The sequence below is a fragment of the Lineus longissimus genome, chromosome 5 (genome assembly GCF_910592395.1).
Source record: "Lineus longissimus chromosome 5, tnLinLong1.2, whole genome shotgun sequence".
In the NCBI taxonomy this organism is placed as follows: domain Eukaryota; kingdom Metazoa; phylum Nemertea; class Pilidiophora; order Heteronemertea; family Lineidae; genus Lineus; species Lineus longissimus.
Genome location: NC_088312.1, coordinates 6201198 through 6219868, shown reverse-complemented (window position 1 = coordinate 6219868; position 18671 = coordinate 6201198). Strand labels below are relative to the sequence as shown.

The following is an 18671-nucleotide window of genomic DNA, read 5'->3' as shown; positions in this document are numbered from 1 at the left end:
TTCATTTGATTGATCTTTTTTTCTTGTTTAAATAGAGTTTAAATGACTTATCTATCGTTTTTTAGCCAATATGATTTTTTAACTTGGTGCGTATCGTGCGTGACAGGTGCTCGTTGGCGTAGGCGTTTTTCCATTGATAAAACTTATTTCTCAGTTACCGTTGTCGCTTTCGGTAAGGGCACTTGCATCAAATTTTATTATGAGAAGTTTTCTTCAGCAATAAATTAACTTGCAATATCAAATTCTGTTCAAATGGCTATAAAATAATTCTTCGACGAAGTCTATTCGGGGTCTTCAGACAACCAGGGACAACATCAATACGGTTATGACTTTTGAACACCCACTTTCCCAGTTTTCCCGACAGTGGCGCTACTATCAGCTTATGTGTTTGACGCGGGAAATACGAATGCGCACAGTTTTAGATTTAAAAAAAGGGATGACCCCTGTATGATTTGTGAAGGGGGTCTTGCGGGGGGGGGGTGTTCCCAGCTTTTGGCTTCTATTAGCCAGGATTCATACTGGTGATAAACCATTCAATGGGAACTGAGGTGAATGTGATCATCCGAGGAAACGGATCCCCGGGATATGGAATGGTTTCATTCTGGTGATATAAAACAATGTAGTCCTAAACTCAAGTGACTGTCATGGTACAGGCAGCTGCAATTGAGATTGGTGAAATCCCAGTATCCTTCAGTCTGTGATGACGAAACAATCAACCTCTGCCAGCTGTTTATCTATTCAGATTGTGAAGGCCTTGACACAACCTAAAAACTCTGAAACAACTACCCTCTGCCAGCTGGTTATCTTGTCAGGCTTCTTGACGCAACCTAAAAATTACACAATAATTGCCTGCAGGCTCATCTCGGCAAACACTCGTCAAGGCGTAGTCTTACTCTGAATTTCTTATTTTAGTTAGTTCTGAATATATTTATTTGTGTAGTGATTTCAAAAGAAGAGGAATTTTGTTCGGAGACCGAAGCACGCAGATTTGGAGCGAAACGACTGGGGGCGAAAAGGTCCAGGAGGGAAACGACCGGATACACCGACATGACCATGACCGACACTCGCCACACATATTTCTGAAAAATTTGCTCCGTCAAAATGTCATCTCCTGATCCTGAACGATTCGATGGGATGCTTCTTGCCATGGCACAACAGTGCCCTGGTGGTGTGCAAGAGGTACAGTGACAAAAAATCGTCTCCAATTCATGCGATTTGTGCTTTTGTTGTCAAAAAACCATGATGGTGTATCTTTTTCCGGACATCAAATTGTAGCCTAGGCCTATATCGATTTATCGGACTTCGGGGTATCATTTCTTCTCATACTTATACTGGCGGGTAAATCATAAAGCTATTGTGGTAAATTATGGATTTAGTGCTAAGAATGCGGAATATTTTGTTCAATCCTTTTCAGCTCCTTGATGTCTTGTTCAGTTTCCTTGCAAGAAAGACAGATTTCTATCATGGGGCAGGCACTGCTGAGGCAAAGAAGGTAAGATGTCTGGTCAACTTGACAATTTCTGTTCACTGCAAGATTTAGTGCATTTCATGTTCCAGCATCCAGCAGCTACACAGTCGGATGCAGATGAAAACCATTTATAGATCAATTTTCAAACTACAGTGATAAACTGCTGCTTGAGGCAATGGAAACGAAAAAATGTTCTCCTTCTCTATTTTGTTCCACTGCATTGGATCTGAAGAATCTCCTGGGTAAAATGGCCTGTTTCATTATCATTGGATTTTGAAATGAAGGTCCTAAGGATTCTCAACAATTTGCTCCCTTTACAATTTGCAGATGATTCTCAGTAAGTTGGAAGCCCACAAGAAATTAGCTGATGAACTTCATAAAGAGAAGCAAGAAGAATTGGAGGAGGCTGAACGGGCGCGGAAGGAAAAGAAAGCTAAGAAAGAGGCTGAGGAGAAAAAGATGCAGGAGGAGGCAATGAAAAAAGAACTAAAAATAATGGAGATAAGTGATGAGGAGGCCGAGAGGATACAGAAGGAAATTGACCAGGTAGACTTAAACAAAGGGGAATACTATACGCATTAGAAATAAGTTTGTAAACTTGCTGGCAGGAGCTGAGATGGAGGGTACTTATGAAGTTATTTCAGCCAGGCTCATAAGTCAAGTGTACATCTGTGAGCACTGTTTGTAAATATGTATGTATATCATCACTGTCCCTGCAAAGTTTGGAAGACCAGTTGAAGAGGTGAGAATTTCCTCAAAAGATTTTATCAGATTCACTCTAGTACATGACAGCATAGCCTTTTAGGCCTGATTTACAAAACTATGGCTGGTGTCGTGAAACTCTTTCAGAAGTATGGTGGTTACAGTAAATAAATGTGTTTACAGTAAGTAAAGCTATGCTGGCTTGAAAAATTAAGCAAAAAGTAAATTTCAAATTAGTATTTTTTCTATCTTTAGAAAAATGAGGTACCAATGCCAAAGGAAGAAAAGAAAGAAGTAGCTAAAGTTGAGGAAGATGGCAAGGTAAGAATTAAAGCGCTACGATGTGACTGCATGTATAACCCGAATTCTCATGAAGACAGTAGTTAGATAACTAGGGAATTTCCATCAGAAAAGCGCCTCTCAAAATAGATTGTTTAATTAAAAAATTAATTTTTTCTGATTCTCTTGCAGTCAGCTGAAGAAGATGACGAAGAAGATGAAAAGGACAAAGGGAAATTAAAACCAAATAGTGGAAATGGTGGCAATTATGAGAATTATAGCTTTACACAAACCCTTTCAGATTTAGAGGTAATGTCATATTCAATGAAAGAGACAATGTGTCTGGCGTTGTCCGGCCGTCAACAATGGTGGGACGTTTGCTTACTCTCAAGTTGAGAAAGTTGAAATTTGGTGTGTGGATGTCTTATGGAAGGATGGATAATCATTCACCTTCTTGAATTGATAACACAAGGAAGAATTTACATTCTTGACTTCAAAAAACTTTTCATGTTGCTGATTTGTCTTATATTGTGGTCACAATACCCACTTCCACATTGTTTTCCTGATTTTGTAGATTATGCCTGTTTCTTACTTGTCATTTCCAGGTCCGTGTTCCACTTAAGGTATCATTCCCATTAAAAAGTAAAGATGTGGTAGTTGACTTCCAGAAAAAAGTAAGTAACTTTAAACTTTTTCTTGCAATTTCAGTAGTGTGAAAAAACCAATACCTTGCTCTCATATATGCCATACTGAATAAAATACCAGGAACTCTATGTCATTCTACACAACTGACAGTTACCACTAAATACCTACACACTGAACCTTATGAATTCAGCAGTTTGGTGAGGAATCGAATTGTGAAATTTTAATTTTCTCTGTTTTACCAAATGTCTGGACTTTAGGGCTGTAGCTAAAGTGGGGTCCCAAGCCTCACTGAAAAATTTGTCTTCATGCAGATTTTCCCATTTCGAGAGCCAATATGCATTTATCCCCCCCCCCCCCCCCATGACCAAGCTGCGGGCCTTGAGTAGTAAGGAAGGAAACCTTTAACAATTTTTGTTGTACAGGGTTTGCTGGCTCAATTATTGATCTTCATCAAAATACTATATTTCAGCATTTAAAAGTTGGACTGAAGGGCCATCCTCCACTGATAGATGGGCAGTTGTACAACAGTATCAAGGTCGAAGAATGTTATTGGGTTCTCGAAGATAAAACAGTAGTTGTTATTTTCCTTGAAAAGGTATTTGATTATACAATGATAAGGGGAATGATCACTTACAATTGCAATCACTCCCTAAAATTTGTTTCAAGGAGAGCTTGCTTTTGATCACTCTCCATCTTCAGAGTTTTAGTGTAAATTCTACTTTAAAAAGTACACCAAATGGAGTGATTGGAAGCTCTCGTTCAATTTAAACAGGAAAGCATGTTTTCTACTACGATAATAAACTGATGAAAATGAATATTTCAAATAATGTTTTCTTGTTTTCACTGTCAGGTATGTTGGACAATCAGCCAAGAAACCAGCTATCTGCAAATGATCCAATTAAGTTTAAAACAAAAGTTTTAAGTAATAAATTCTTAAACAATACTCATCGACTCCACCGGCTGGCTGCCATCTTGGTAACATGGTGGAAAAACGCAAGATGGCCGGATGGCTGATGAATTCGAATATACACTTGATTGATTAACATTTCCCTCTGATACTTGTATTGTGTCATTCATTTTGTAGGTCAATAAAATGGAATGGTGGAGTCGTATTGTGATGACTGACCCTGAAATCAACACAAAGAAAGTCCAGCCAGAGAACTCAAAGGTAAGTTTCAACTGCAATGAATTAGGATGAATGGCACTAGAGTTTTTGCGGTTAATGACAGCACGGATGTCTGTACACTGGATATGCTACACGACTTCCTGCTTTTGTTTCCAAACTGATAAAGATGTGTTGAGGTCAATTTGCCACATGCGTATTTGCAATCCTTTTCTTTTCTCCCTCGCATGGAATGAGACTTGCTAGATAAACAGATACTTTGCCTCTACTTCGAATTATATCTATTGTTGATTGTTCATTAGTGTTTGTTATTGTTAGTTGATTACATAGTTTGACGAATACCAAAACAAGCTAAGTTTGGGTTTGGGTTTTATCTTTTATCTTTAGCTTGCTGATCTGGATGGTGATACGAGAGGAATGGTAGAAAAGATGATGTACGACCAGAGGCAAAAAGAGATGGGCAAACCAACATCAGAAGAGCAGAAAAAACAAGATATCATGGATAAGTAAGTATTGGAGGCAGATGTTCATCAGCAATCCTGAGAAGATCGGCTTGTCAATGTTCTGTTTAGTGTCTAGTCGATGGCAACTATGTTGTATTATCAGCCCCATGATGTTTTCTGATAATAGTTCTTGTTTTCTTTGCAGATTTATGAAACAACATCCTGAAATGGACTTCTCAAAGTGTAAATTCAACTGAGCATGTCATGAAAATTATAAAGTGGACAAATTCAAATATCCAAAAGCACTGTTTATTTCATAATAACTGTTGAAGAGCCGTCTTGCTTTATTACTTATGCAACTAGAAATACGGAAATAATTTTGATATTGTAGAGATTGTGCACACAAAGGAAGTTTTGGAAATCTTGGTCTGTGATGAGTTGGTGGAGGACATTTCCAGTCTTTTGTGTTAATTTTGGAAGACAATGTTTTTAGCAGACGACATGTACTTTACTTCGACTTGGACTTCATTCATTCAAAATAGTACTAGTGGCTTCTCATTTGAATATGTCATCCTCATACTTGTTCAAACAGCCAATTAACACGTGTGTTCCTTTAAAAAAATGAGAATAATTGCTGCACCAGGTCGTGGTCATATACCAGGTCGTGGGCCACAATAATAATAATAATAATAATACGAGTCTTATATAGTGCAGTATCCAGCCATTAACTGGCCGCTCAAAGTGCTTGATAGGCCTCTTTAAAAAGCAAGTGCATCGACCGTTCTGCTTTGGCGCAGTGTTTGAAGTCTTGTTAAATTGTTACAAAGGAAAGCTAGAAGAAGAAAACAAAAGTGACATAGGAGTTATTGGATAGCTGTTTCCAGGATTTCCAACCATGTTGTAATCAGTGAGGATTCATCTTTTCATCTTGAAAAATGTTGTGTGATGCAAAAGTGATAAATAAACCAAAATGATTTTACATGAAATGTGTTTTTGTTATGTTATACCGCAGTATTTATTGTCCTCAATTGAATGAAGCTGCAAGTTGATCCACCTACAGCTGAGACTTTCACTATGTGTCTGATATAGCATATGATAGTTTTTTATTCCAAGAGTTGGCTATAGTAATTGCAAAATGTATTTTGTCTTTTCTTTAAGAATAAGACTTTGTTGTGGATGCGACATCACCCACTTTCAGAATGACTGCCATACTCGGTTGCCACATAGATTTGCCCTTTATGCTGCATGGTGGCTGTGGCTACTTTTGATGCATCTTGACCCGCAATGTTTTGAGATCGTTAAATCACTCTTTTGGAGCTTGATAGTTGAGACGCAAACATACGAGCGTCGGGATGCTTTTGATGTGTCGACCGATGTGTCATTCATCCATCTCGGAAGAGTTTGGTCAGGAATCCTTTAGTCGAACAAATCCAGACACCGGCCTAATCAGCAAGTCCAGACACCGGCCTAATCAGCAAAGACATCAAATTGCTGCAGATTGATAAAAGATAAAAAGGTTAGAAGACGAATGTTCTCTAACTTTTGTTGGAGACAAAAATACATTTTGGACAATTCGTCTCTCCGGCCGAGACGGAATAAAACTATTTCCACACCAACAAGATGGCTGCCATCATAGCAATCTTTACACTAGAGGCGCTGATTTCATTCCTTACAACGCCTCTAGAACGAGGTGGTTGCCACCATCTTGAAAAGCAGTGCTGCGGATGTAGATCAGGTAAGAATCTTTCCTATTGCTGTGAGGCTATCGCAACACCACAAAGCCCGCGATGCCCTCGCTGCGTTTGTAGTTCTCCGTACAATCATCTTAAAATCCACTAGTAAGTGTCAAAATTTATTCATAACGATCATATATTTTGTTATTTATCAATAAAAGAAAACGTTTTATGAGAGAAAATGGCACTAATTTGGCCTGAATAAGATTTACAGTCTGAACTGGCGACACAGTTTATATATGATTGTAAACTCCCTGAACATCCAAGATTTCGGTCTCTGAATTTTTTTAATTTCGGCACTGGGGCGAGTTTGCCATCAATCATAGCCAACCTCTACATCCGGGGTCTAGGCCTACTTGATTAGCATTGTGATGAAGTAAGGGTCGATCTCCTGGATGCATATGGATATGCATCATCTTGCAAACACTAGGGCCTACAACACGACTTCTCCTTTCGCAGTAAGTATGTATCGAGTGAAACGGCCTGATATTATTGTCAGGATGAGTCTTAGGATTTTAGATTACATATTTAGGTATATTTTTGAATAGGATGCCCCCTCCGTAGGATTTGTTACTTTTAAAGAAGGGCCCAGGGGGCCGGGGGGGGGCTTGCATCTGTTGGCCAGAAGCCATACTCGGTGATAAACCATTCGATTTGAACTCCAGTTAACGAATAACGTGATCAGTTGAGAGATATGGATTCATATTCAATACAGGTGATAAACCATTCAATGGGAACTAGAGTTAATGTGGTCATCGGAGCGATGTGGATTCATACTGGTGATAAACCATTCAATGCTAACTCTGTGGTGAGTGCAGTCATCAGAGAGTGAGAGATATGGATTCATACAGGTGATAAACCATCCAATGGGAACTCAAGTTAATGTGGTCATCTGAGGGACATTGATCCCACAGGTGATAAACCATTTAATTGGAACTCGAGTTAATGCGGTCATCTGAGGGATGTGGATTCATACTGGTAATAAACCATTCACTGCTAACTCTATTGAGTGAGGTCATCTGATAGATAAAGATTCATACTATTGAAAAATAATTCAATGGGAACTCAAGTTAATGTGGTCATTGGAGAGATATGGATTCTTACTGGTGATAAACCATCGAATGGGAACTCAAGTTAATGTGGTCATCTGAGGGCTGTGGAATACTGATGATGAAAAAATCAATTGGAACTCAAGTTAATGTGGTCATCAGGGGGGGGGGGTGGGATATGGATTCATACAGCTGATAAGCCATCCAATGGGAACTCAAGTTAATGTGGTCATCTGAGGGAGGTGATGAACCATTTAATGGATCACATCTGAGGGATGTGGATTCATACTGGTGATAAGTCATCCAAAGGGAACTTTAGTTAATGTGGTCATCTGAGGGATGAACTTGAGATTTGACTGAAAACAAAAATCACATATTGGGCCATTTTGACGACTGAAAATAGACCTGATGAGATCCGAATGCGGTCTAAATTACCCTGGTCTAAACTTTTTGTTCCTTTTGGTTTTTATTGCAAGAAACTGTTTTAGGAAAAAAACAATTATAGATGAAAAAATATTCAACATTACAACTAGCAACACTATCGATTAACACCCTATACTATTTCCAAATCAGTCCCACCCAAATCAAACTGGCCACTTATTTATTCCTTATGGCCAATCACATTACCAACTTGGATTAACCTTGGTCATCTGACACCTTTGTTTGATCTCAGGTTTGATTGTTTGGAGGACAAAAGACTATGCCAACCTTGAAAGAATGTGTGGGAGTGTTACATAAAACCACTACCTGTCACATTTTATGTGTTCCAATGCTTGCTTTGGCTGTGACTGTGCAGTGGAGGCTGAACATTCATTGGAGCAAAGAGCACATGGTTTTGCTCGAATTTTGACTTAATTTCAACATCTGAAATAGCAAAATTACTTGTGTTAGCACAAATCTTCTACAAGGTGGGTATCACCAGCTGTCTAACTGAATCTTGACATTATTCATGTTCATTTTGTAGGTCTAATGGATTTTTGAAAAGGGCAACTTGTCTTTGTATTTTCCCCTTGTATTTTTCAATAAAGAGAAAGAATCTTCCTCCAAGAACCATTTTTAATTCTGACACCAGAACCCTATTAAACACCAAAAATTGGACAAGATTCTGTTTTCGGAGGCCATGCAGACCAGAGGTGACAATGTCCTCCAGGTAGAGGCCCTTACACTATCTGGAGGAAGTCACTGTGAGCCCAAACAAACCTAAATATAGGCAAAATGAGCAAATGAACATGTGGTGTGCGTCGCCATGTGGTCTTTTGTTTGCTGCTTGACGTCTGTCGTATGTGGCCTTGGAAAGTAGGCGAAAACAAAACTTGTATTATTTGATGTAGTCTCATGTCATGTCATTTTTATCTTGCCGAAATTTGGCATACACATAGAGGGACTTACATTCATCCTTAACACAAATAAGAACCATCTCAATTGAACAATGACAAAACATTCTACCAGCTGGTGAAATAATGAAATTTGAACCCTGTGACCTTGAAGATTGGTCAAGTCAGCAACCCCGATCGTAGTACACCCCCGCCATAACCAGTACCCAAAAAGTATGTAAAAATTCTTGAAATGAAAAATAAATCAAGTTCACAAAATTTTAGTAAAATTGTGCCCCTTAGGACAGATGGATCAAGGTCCAACGGACAGACACCACTCGAATAAGCTTACTACTACCAGAGCTAAAAATGAAAAAATGCTCTCAATTTGCATTTGTGCCACATTTATCATTACAGTATGACGCATACCGTCCGCAATTGCAACAAAAGATTCTTGCTGGTATGGTTTGCAAGGTGAAGGGTTACATTTAGGTATGTATAGTATTAGATTCTGACTTTCCGATTGGTTGAGAGCTATGCCACTGTCAAAATGACAAAAGATATGAGAATTGTGTGCTTTTGCGCAAAAGACATGGAGAGTATAATCTGGTCACTAAACCAGGAGGCCATATTTGAAGCGGTGATGCCATCTTATTGGTTGCTAGTTTTGGATTGAGAGTTTTGAGAAATGAACTAGCTCACATTGTTTACATAAGTACAAGGCCGAAGCTGTTGTTCTGATGGTCCCATTGGATTTTACATACAAACTACTGCCTATTCTTACGACAGTCATATTCACTTTTGTTTCTTAATCCTAAACCTAACCCAGACCCTAACCCTTCCTCCAAGTACTAACCCAAACCCTAGCCCTTCCCCAACACCAGTCTCAACTCCCTAATTCCCAAAATTACATAAATCCTTGTTATAACTAGTCGTAAGAATGGCAACTTAGTATAAAATAAAAGGTAAAGTCCATCAGTTCCGTTAAGGAAATGTAATGACTGAAGATGATGTATTTCAACATCATTTTTAGGCAGTTATTTCATGACTAAAAACACTAGAATTGCTGTAATAGTATGCATTGTTCCAATTTATCATTACAGCTAGATGCCACAAACCTTGTCCGCAATTGCAGCCGAAGATTTTTGGATGAACCGCGAAAATCATCAGATGAAGGGTATGCATCAAGTAACAACTTGCCCAAATTGTTGATTGGGTTGCCACTGTCAATTTTTTTAACCGTTATTAGAATAAAATATTCAAACAGTGAAATAGTAAAACAAAGCTATTGAAGGCCTCAAGTGAAAAGTCAGTCCCCAAATGTGTCACTCTAAGTTACAGCAATCTGCCAGCAAGCTAAAGCATTAACTGACAATGCTAATGGCAGATTTGCCTGCATTCAGTGCAACGACGGTTTCAAAGAAATATCACGTGTTGAAAACTGAGAGAAGCCATACACTGAGAGTTGAATATTGTAAGTATGACTAGTGAAAGATATAACAAACCAATAAGCAAGTCAAACACTTGTCATAGAGCAAGCCTTGTCAATGAGGTATATGAACTAATACTGAAATTTAAAAAATATCGCAAATCACATACAACTTTTATCCCAATTGCAAGGACCTTTTCATGTCCACTTTCCTGAGAGAACAAGGATTCAAAACTATATTTTAATAAAATGCACAAATAAAGCCACTGCTACCATGTACACCAAGTTTTGAACATGTTATATAGATTGACAGTGACGCCTCGATCAGCAATTCATGCCAGTGGATGTTCAAAAGTCGTAACCACAGTATATGATGTGTATGTGCGTGTGTTTGGGACAGGATAGGAAAAGGGTGCGGGAGGTCGTGGGGGGGGGGGGACTATGGAGTATGGTGACCGTTGTGTGAGAGTTGGAAGTGTGTCTGATCACTGTCTTGCTCATTTTGTAGCTCTTGTTGTCATTCTAGTTGTTAGAGTAGTTATCGTAGTTATCTAGCTATCGTAGTTATCTAGCTATAATAGTTGTAATTCTTATGGTTCCTGCTTATCATCTATTTTAACCTATTCAGCTTTCAGTTGTCCAGGCCAGGCCAGGTGACCAATGACGATGATAGAGCGGGTTCGATTCAAGCTATACGCTTGGTGTATTTGGTTATCGTGACTAGCGACTGAGTTTTACCTCACGTCAATAGCGCGGTGGCTGGGTCCCAGGCATGCTTGCCACTTTGTTCCACGGTCCTCATCTAAGTTTCGACGGTGATGACATGGACTTAGGTTCAAAGTACGTGTTCCCCTTGAGTCATTGTGGTTGATTGATGGGGGCAATAAACAGTTGCGTGTCGCTAGTCATTCAATTGGTCCCCTTGTTTTAGAGTGTTGGCGGGATAAGTCTTACGACTGTTAGCAATAGTAAGCAATAGCTGGCCAGCGACCCCCTACCTGATCTCGAGGGGGATGGAATGACTGGGGAATAGGCCTGTTGTTAACCTGCGGAATTTCGTCGGACGAAATGTCAGGCGTGTCCGTGTGGGACTTGTGCTAAACCAGTTTAGTACATATGACGAAGACATTGGGCTCTTTGAATAACAACAGTGTCCTTGACCTCCTTGTGCCTCACAAAGCTAATAATATACACCCCCTGAAATCGACAAGACGGCGATGAAGAAGGAGAGCCGGCCTCCAGCTTGTCAGCCGAGAAGACACTGGATGGACCCCAAGGATATGTTGCTGCCAATGTTGGAGCCATACAGGGTAAGCATCACTTAGTCCTCAGTTACATCTGGATTAAAAGAAACATTACAAAGATGTTAAAATTACTCCAAATTAGTGAAATGTGTAGTATGGGCGTTAATACGTATCAAAACAGAGGGCATGCACACTAGCTTGTTCCTGTCTTGATTATCTTCTAATTGCAACAAAGGGCAGGGACATTCCTATGCGAAAGGCACGTTACTACAATATGCGGCAAGAGTTGCACTTTGCAAATCGAATTGCATGTGCATTAGGCTAAGTTTGGTGTGCACGCAGCTGTTTCGAAACTAGTGTAGCCAAATTCGTATTCCCGCCCGCCGGGAGAGTGCTCTCTGGAAAACAGTTTTAAATTGGATTCACTGTCAAGGCAGCATGCAGTAGAAACACTCAGAACTTAGATAAACCCCTCAACAAAAAATATGATTCTTTTTAGGCAGCCCGAGCCAACATTTACAAGGGCCACAAGGACAAGGGCCACAAGGACAAGGGACACAAGGACAAGGGACACAAGGACAAGGGACACAAAGACGATGTTGCAGTCTACAGGGTGAGCATCACTTAGTGAAGTCCTTATTGATATTATATCTACTGGATGAAACAAACTTCATAACTTTCCAACAACAGTTGAAGAGGGACTATAGGCTGGAGCAGAGGGGCTAATTTGGCCATCTTCAGGTGACTAATGTACACAGTAAGGGCCCTGGGTCATGTCAGATTCAGCACTAAATGTATTCATCCTACAAGCGTGAATCATTTCGACATACTATGGGATGTGAGAGACCCCTATTCGTCGACTTCGTGTAACTTTATCTTGCCTGCCTAGCTGCTGCCTTTATAGTCCCTTAAAGGAGAGGAAAAAAAGCATTTTTCATGTCTCCGAACCCGCACCCTGGTGGCCAAGTTATGAACTTTTATCCCAGCGTGAGACCACCTGACCGAGTGTATTCAAGTAACAGCCAAATGGGCAACATGACCTCGATGATCTTGATTAGTCAGACTAATCATGAGTTAAATTTTATGTATGGTTATTTGTAATATCAGACGTAAGCATGGATATAAAAATCCAAGGCAATTTGGCCTGAGGAATGATACCACTAGGGCATGCATTGAAGCAGTGAATCGAACAAAGTTTTTTCAACTGAGACCAACTGATCTAGGGGTACATGCACCACCATTTGACCTCTGTGACCTTGAAAAGGGGGTGTTTTTAGTTTTGAACCTCTGAAAGGATCAGATCAGGATGACATGCACTCACAGTAAAAATTTCATGATTCTAGCTAGCAGCATTCTTAAGATACAGCCAAAAACAGGTTTTCAAAGAGCACCACCTATATGGCAGACAATCATCTCACCCAAATGAAAAGAAAAAAATATTTTGGTTTCAATCTATTCATTTTGAGATAGGTCCTTGAATGTATTTTTCCTGTTATCTAGCCCTCTGCAGATTGAGATGATGGCTGTCGACCCAACCACTCAACCAAGATCTACAATTTGTGCTATGGTAGATGTGACTCTCAAAGATTTTGGATGATGAAGGAATCCAACGCATATATGGTAAATATAAACAGATGACTAGACAGTATATGGGTGAACACGCCATGGGCTGAGTTCATTTCATTACCGGAGTAAAGTAGAGTTGCAAAATGGTGGATTTTATCTTCAATCTGCACAAGCAACCTCAGTTTAGAATTGAATTGCAAATCAAGTGTCAAGTAGTATAGTGTTGTGGTCGTCGGTATTAAGGCTTTTAGAAAATTAAGACAAGAACACATTTCTTAAATAACATCCGAGCCCTTCCAGAAACTAGCGATGATATTTGAAAAACCCACTTCAGCCGCCTTGTTTTGATAGACCCAATTATGCGGGCAGATGTGCTATGCTAAAGATACCCCCATATTGCTCGAAGACTTCAGCAACTTCAGGGAGATTTTGCACGTCGATTGGGAAACCTTGGACCTGCATATACCATAGTCATGAAACTGAACTCAGCCTAAAGTGTATTTACAGGGTGTGCCAATAAATATTCCATACATTCTGTGGCTGCACTGAAAATAGACAACCTATTAGATTTTCCATCCATGGTTTTGTCACTGCATCGCTCCTTACCCCAATACTAAACACAAACTGTGTCAATAATAAAAATAAAAGAGCCGCAGTTGTGCAGTGGTTTGGGTCTCTGACAAGCAGTCATGAGCTCCCAGGCTCACCGGTTGAAAATGCTCAGGTTGTAGTGCTGATTGAGTAGCTAATCTGAGTTCCAGTTCCACTGAAAGCTCTCAGCATAGACTGGGGTAAGAGTTAAACGTAGGGTGAAAATCTCAACCGTTGTTGATCCGAGACTAGAAACCCGCACATTATACTTTTGGGACAGACAAGAAGTCGAGACGAGGGGATAAGGATTGAGATAAGGGGCCGAGTGAGGGCTTCAACTTAAGGGGTACGCCGTTCATAATTACTGGTGGTCCCGGAAAATAGAATTGCAGTTATACAATGCTGTAGAACAGTTATTATGCATACGAGTTTGCTGAAACTGGGTGCTTCTGGTATTTGTATTTCTATACAACAGCAGTGCCAGTGCTGAAATCTATATTTTGTACATATTTGTGCAATTGAAAATTAAAAATTTTATAACAAACTTCTCGTTTTTAACGAATGGTGTACTTTGGTGAATTTGATGAAACTGAATGAAAGGCCCTATGGCACAAGTGCATTAATTATGGTAGCACAATGGAGTAACCTTAAATTTTGTTTTCCAGTCGCTCACAGATACAGGTAGAAGACTGAGAGTTGAGTGGATTCAGTGGGTCGAAGGGTTGCGCTGAGGGATATCCATGTGCAGGAGTGACGAACCACAGTTCAGCAAACAATGCCTTGACAGACCAATTCAAGGAGAACCTTCGCTAAGATCAGGAAGGGAACGTTTCTGTGTGGATGGATTGGACACTCAAATGTCCGTCATTCTAATTAACTATAATGACAATTCAACTCCGAAGGGACTCTCTGGACTTGGGGAAAGTTACGGACATAGAGCCCTGACATGATATCCTGCAGCCACCATGAGGACAGCCTATCTCATACTTTCGGAAGGATGCCATCACATGGTAATAAAAACAAATCAATTTCAGTTTTTCAAATGTTCTTGATTAGGTGTAGCCATTGGCCTGATTTAGAGATCGTGAGCTCTCTGTTGAGGAACAATTTTCCAACGTTGTTTTTGCGACACCAATTACAGTGCGATTTTCATCAAACTCACGGTGATGGTAGTTTGGACTAATCTTAATTGTAAAACAATAAAATTTTGCAAAAAGAACTAGACAATAAGGAATATTCGTAACCTTATCTGTTACATGTAAGCTTGCTCTTCCATATGATTGCATCATTCAGAAATATGGGTTTTACAACGAAAAATGCTTTGAAAATATGAAAACTGTTGTACTTTCTAGATTCTACACAAATGGGACTGGGACTGGGAGGGCAAAGAAACGCCTCATTGTGTTCACCGTACATTTAACAGTACCATTTTTTTCTTTCTCTCAGCGCATTACCCATTATGTAGTACTGAGGTCCGCCTTTTCTCGTAAGAACGCCTTTGTGGCAGCGGGACAGCAATAAGAAGGCGTGATCTCCAACTTCAGTTTTTATATAGCAAACAGGCGAAGGGTGTCCTTTCGAAGATTTGGTCGATATATCATTGCTTAATCAAAACAAAGGCCAAACTGGAACAGTGACGTAATGGCCTACTCAGTTCCAAGTTGAACATGTAACATGGTTTCGAACAACCATAAATTCTGATTAACCCAATCAGTCAAACTCCATGCAGTTTAACTTTTCTTGAACTAACAAAATTCTATCATATAACCTTGATGAATTTCATGGTCACATGAAGTTAGGGCATTATACTTTTTTGGCACTAAATATAAAGAATGGTTAAAACTATCATCTGTGCAATTCTGATGACAATCGCGTTTTATCTAGCCTTCTAAAACACCTGGATTTAGAATGAACCGCACTTTACAGTGTAACAAAGCCTCATTTTGAGTTCAGCGGTTATGGTCAGGCCGCTTGGGTTGGTGCAACGTTGGTATTGATTGACTAACCAAAACCGCAAGGGTGGAGCTAAACCTCGGCCCCGCCTTGATTTGGTCTACATTTTAGCTCCACCCTCGCGGTTTTGGCGAGACAACCTAAAAACCTCCAGTTTGGTATCAATTCCCAAATCCCAAAAATGACTTGGAAAATGTTCCTTAACCGAACCACCCTTTTGACAAAACTTCTCAAATTCTACAGTCCTTTACCTCCCTCTGAAACTACTGATTTTCTAAGGATAGAATTATCATTGTATTGACATAAAGGCATGTCAAGGAGGAACACAGATTTGTGTCTCTTGCTAATCCAAAGCAGCGCTCAGAGAAAGAGTCCTGAATGAAGGTTTAATAGGGAAGATGTTTTCGAAAAGTTCTTTGTATGAAACTTATTGTACATTTCTTAACCAGCATGAATTGTCTACTACTACAAAATATCTATATGGTCAGCACAATAGCCCCTTGACATTGAATTATCAACTTGAGCATGTGCACCTCCATGAACAACCTTAATTTCATGTTGTCTTTTTCTTTTCAGCATGATGAGCCATCCCACAGAAGGGAGAAGGATGTTGTTGACCCAGCACATCCCAACCATGCTCCCATCGCCGTCAAGTAACAGTACGACGGTTAGATTGTATTTTGTCACCGTAGGCTTTATCGTTTTATCAAAATATCTGATTGAAAGGTGATTTAATGAAAATTCAAATTTTTCTGATGGTGAGAAGGCAAATATTTACCTTGCTTATGACAAGCATAGATTATTTTAATCTGTGTTTGGTAATGACCATGACTTGTGCCATGGTTCAAAATCTTACACTTTTCAAAGAAAGAATTGAAATTATGGGGGGGTTGGGTTGTTTCTGGTTAACAGGGGAGCCAATGATAAAGCACGCCAGAACCCAAACAAAATAATTTTCAAGCTAAATTTTGTGCTTAAGATAAGAAGGAAGTTTAAGGGGGATGGGTTGTTTGTGGCTACCAGAGGAGCCAACAGCCGCCTTGGGCATATGAGGACCCTGAAATTCTTTTCAGGCAAAAGATATTTTTCTGCTTTAAAATCACCAAATTCATCAGATATTTATTTAATTACTGGTATATCCATCACTTTAGACATGGGGTCCATGTGTTGTTGATTCGCTGACCCCACGAAACAAGAACACATGTGTCTGATGGAACTGTAGGCCTTTTATACTGTTTCTCAATCTCATCAGTACCACAGAATCAACTGATATGGCCTGGGCCCGATGCCCTGGACCTTGCATCACACTGGCTGGCTCAATTGCTCAATACATGTACCTTCATGCTCGAGACAAATGACCAACAGTGATATGTTGACTTTGAATTTCCTCCTTCTTGAAATACCAAAACATCTTTCCAATTGAACTAAATAGTTAGATAAACTCTGTTTTATTGAAAATTTAAAGACTGATCCTTCCCCAGTGGTCATACAATGAGCCGTTGTCAAAGCGTGTCATTCGACAATGGTGGCATGCATGCATGTTTTGTTACGGCTTACCAGGGACCCCAAATTGTTGATGATGATGTTGTCCATGGGTACATCTCCTTGGACAATAAGTCAGCACATGGTGCCTATGCCATCATGACAATCATTTGAAAGATTTAAAGTTGGCTTGATTTAGAAAAGTGTAATTTAAAGACGTCAACTTTTAGGCGTTTTAAAATTTTTCGACTTGGTACTGAATTGATTGAGAAAAGTGCTATTTGAAAACGTCAACTTTTAGACGTTTTAAACTGTTTGTCCCCTATGAATGTTTTTTGTAAATCCTGTATGTAAATAGTTTGTAAAATGTCTATTTGAGATCTAGACTCCATGACTTGGCAAAAAGTATGGCAAAGTCAACTTTTAATCTTTGCCCTGTCAAGGTCACCTCTTTTGTCATGCAAATGACATGTCAGAACTGCTCCTTTTGTCATGCTGATTGGCAGCCAGCTCTGTCAAGTAGCCATGACAAATGTGGTTCCTTTGTTATTCAAATTGGGTCCTGCAAATCAACAGCAGTGACCAAACCTATTGTAAGCTCACATGGCTCACCTGAAGCTTCATGTATTATAAACATGATGAATGCATGAAGAGGTTTAGTGCCAACTCAAACCATTGTGGTGGAGTAGTTGAGTCTATTGTGTTTGATCTCAATTTAGCATTGTGTTGCAAGGACACTTATCAGTGTTTCTTTGTGACATCTTGTAAAGAAGTTTACCAAGTCTTAAAGGGATAGTGCTACTGCCTATCTCCTGGTTGTCTTCTTGTATTGGGCTTTCGGAGTGGTGCAGTAAAAAAAAATATTGACCACGATCATTGTATAAACTATAAAGTACAATGTGTTAAGTCATTTCAAACCTAAGCGCCTGTCACCTGTGTGATGGAGATGGCGACTCCCTCCGATTGCGTAGGTTTTCTCCCGGTATGCGGGTTTCCTCCTACACTACATTCCATATCGTCATGTGTTTTCCTTGTAATGTACAACAATAAAGTTTTTTTGAAAGAGAAACAGATTTTTTCTTATTGACTCACCCGTTGGGACACCATCACTCACTCAAAACTTTTCACCGGAGCCGAACTGTTCAGGTTCTGTATGTACCCAAAATACGAACTAATAATACTAACTTCCATAGGCCCTACAATACATGTGCGCTAGGTGATAGAAACCCTAAAGGAGTATGAGGGTGGTTACCAGGACTCGTCCTAACAGCTCTCTAGAGAGTCTGGAGGCTTTTGCTTGTGCGCCATCTGGGAGGATGTGCATGAACTACAAGAAAAAGATTGTGATGTCCTGTGGGGAGTGTGATGCAGTTAGCCGTCGTAGGGGGGTTAATATATGACCTTGAGCCCGGTCATGTCATGTGGAAGCTTAGATTGAGACCAACGCCAGAATTAAGAATTATAGTCCTTCAACAATTACAGAATCATAAAATACTAATAACTCATGTTTGGACATCCCTCTACATTGAATGGTTTATCACCACTATGAATCCATATCGGCCTTCTGTCAAGGCAGGTCATCATCAACAAAACAGACATTCAACCTCAGGGTATTATGCGAGAAGTATAGGCAGCTTGTCAAACCAGTTCA

At 39.7% G+C, this 18671-nt stretch overlaps 1 protein-coding gene and 1 long non-coding RNA gene across 3 annotated transcripts; both read left to right on the top strand.

Moving 5' to 3' along the window:
- The first annotated feature begins 134 nt into the window (after positions 1-134).
- Positions 135-5640, top strand: LOC135488478 (nuclear migration protein nudC-like). Its single transcript, XM_064773104.1, has 11 exons — positions 135-172; positions 941-1179; positions 1415-1492; positions 1796-2014; positions 2426-2491; positions 2642-2758; positions 3055-3123; positions 3564-3689; positions 4179-4262; positions 4605-4723; positions 4866-5640. Exons 2-11 carry the CDS (start codon positions 1102-1104, stop codon positions 4915-4917), a joined length of 1008 nt encoding a protein of 335 aa, XP_064629174.1. The 5' UTR covers positions 135-172; positions 941-1101; the 3' UTR covers positions 4918-5640.
- Positions 5641-6728: 1088 nt separating this feature from the next.
- On the top strand, positions 6729-18078 carry LOC135488697 (uncharacterized). 2 transcript variants are annotated; one of them, XR_010447012.1, is made up of 8 exons: positions 6729-6851; positions 9173-9247; positions 9859-9932; positions 10813-11494; positions 11928-12041; positions 12929-13048; positions 14251-14595; positions 16115-18078. It is a non-coding gene; the product is annotated as an uncharacterized LOC135488697 (long non-coding RNA). The 2 variants fall into 2 exon arrangements; XR_010447013.1 differs by having other exon boundaries at positions 6729-6855.
- The last annotated feature ends 593 nt before the right edge of the window (positions 18079-18671 follow it).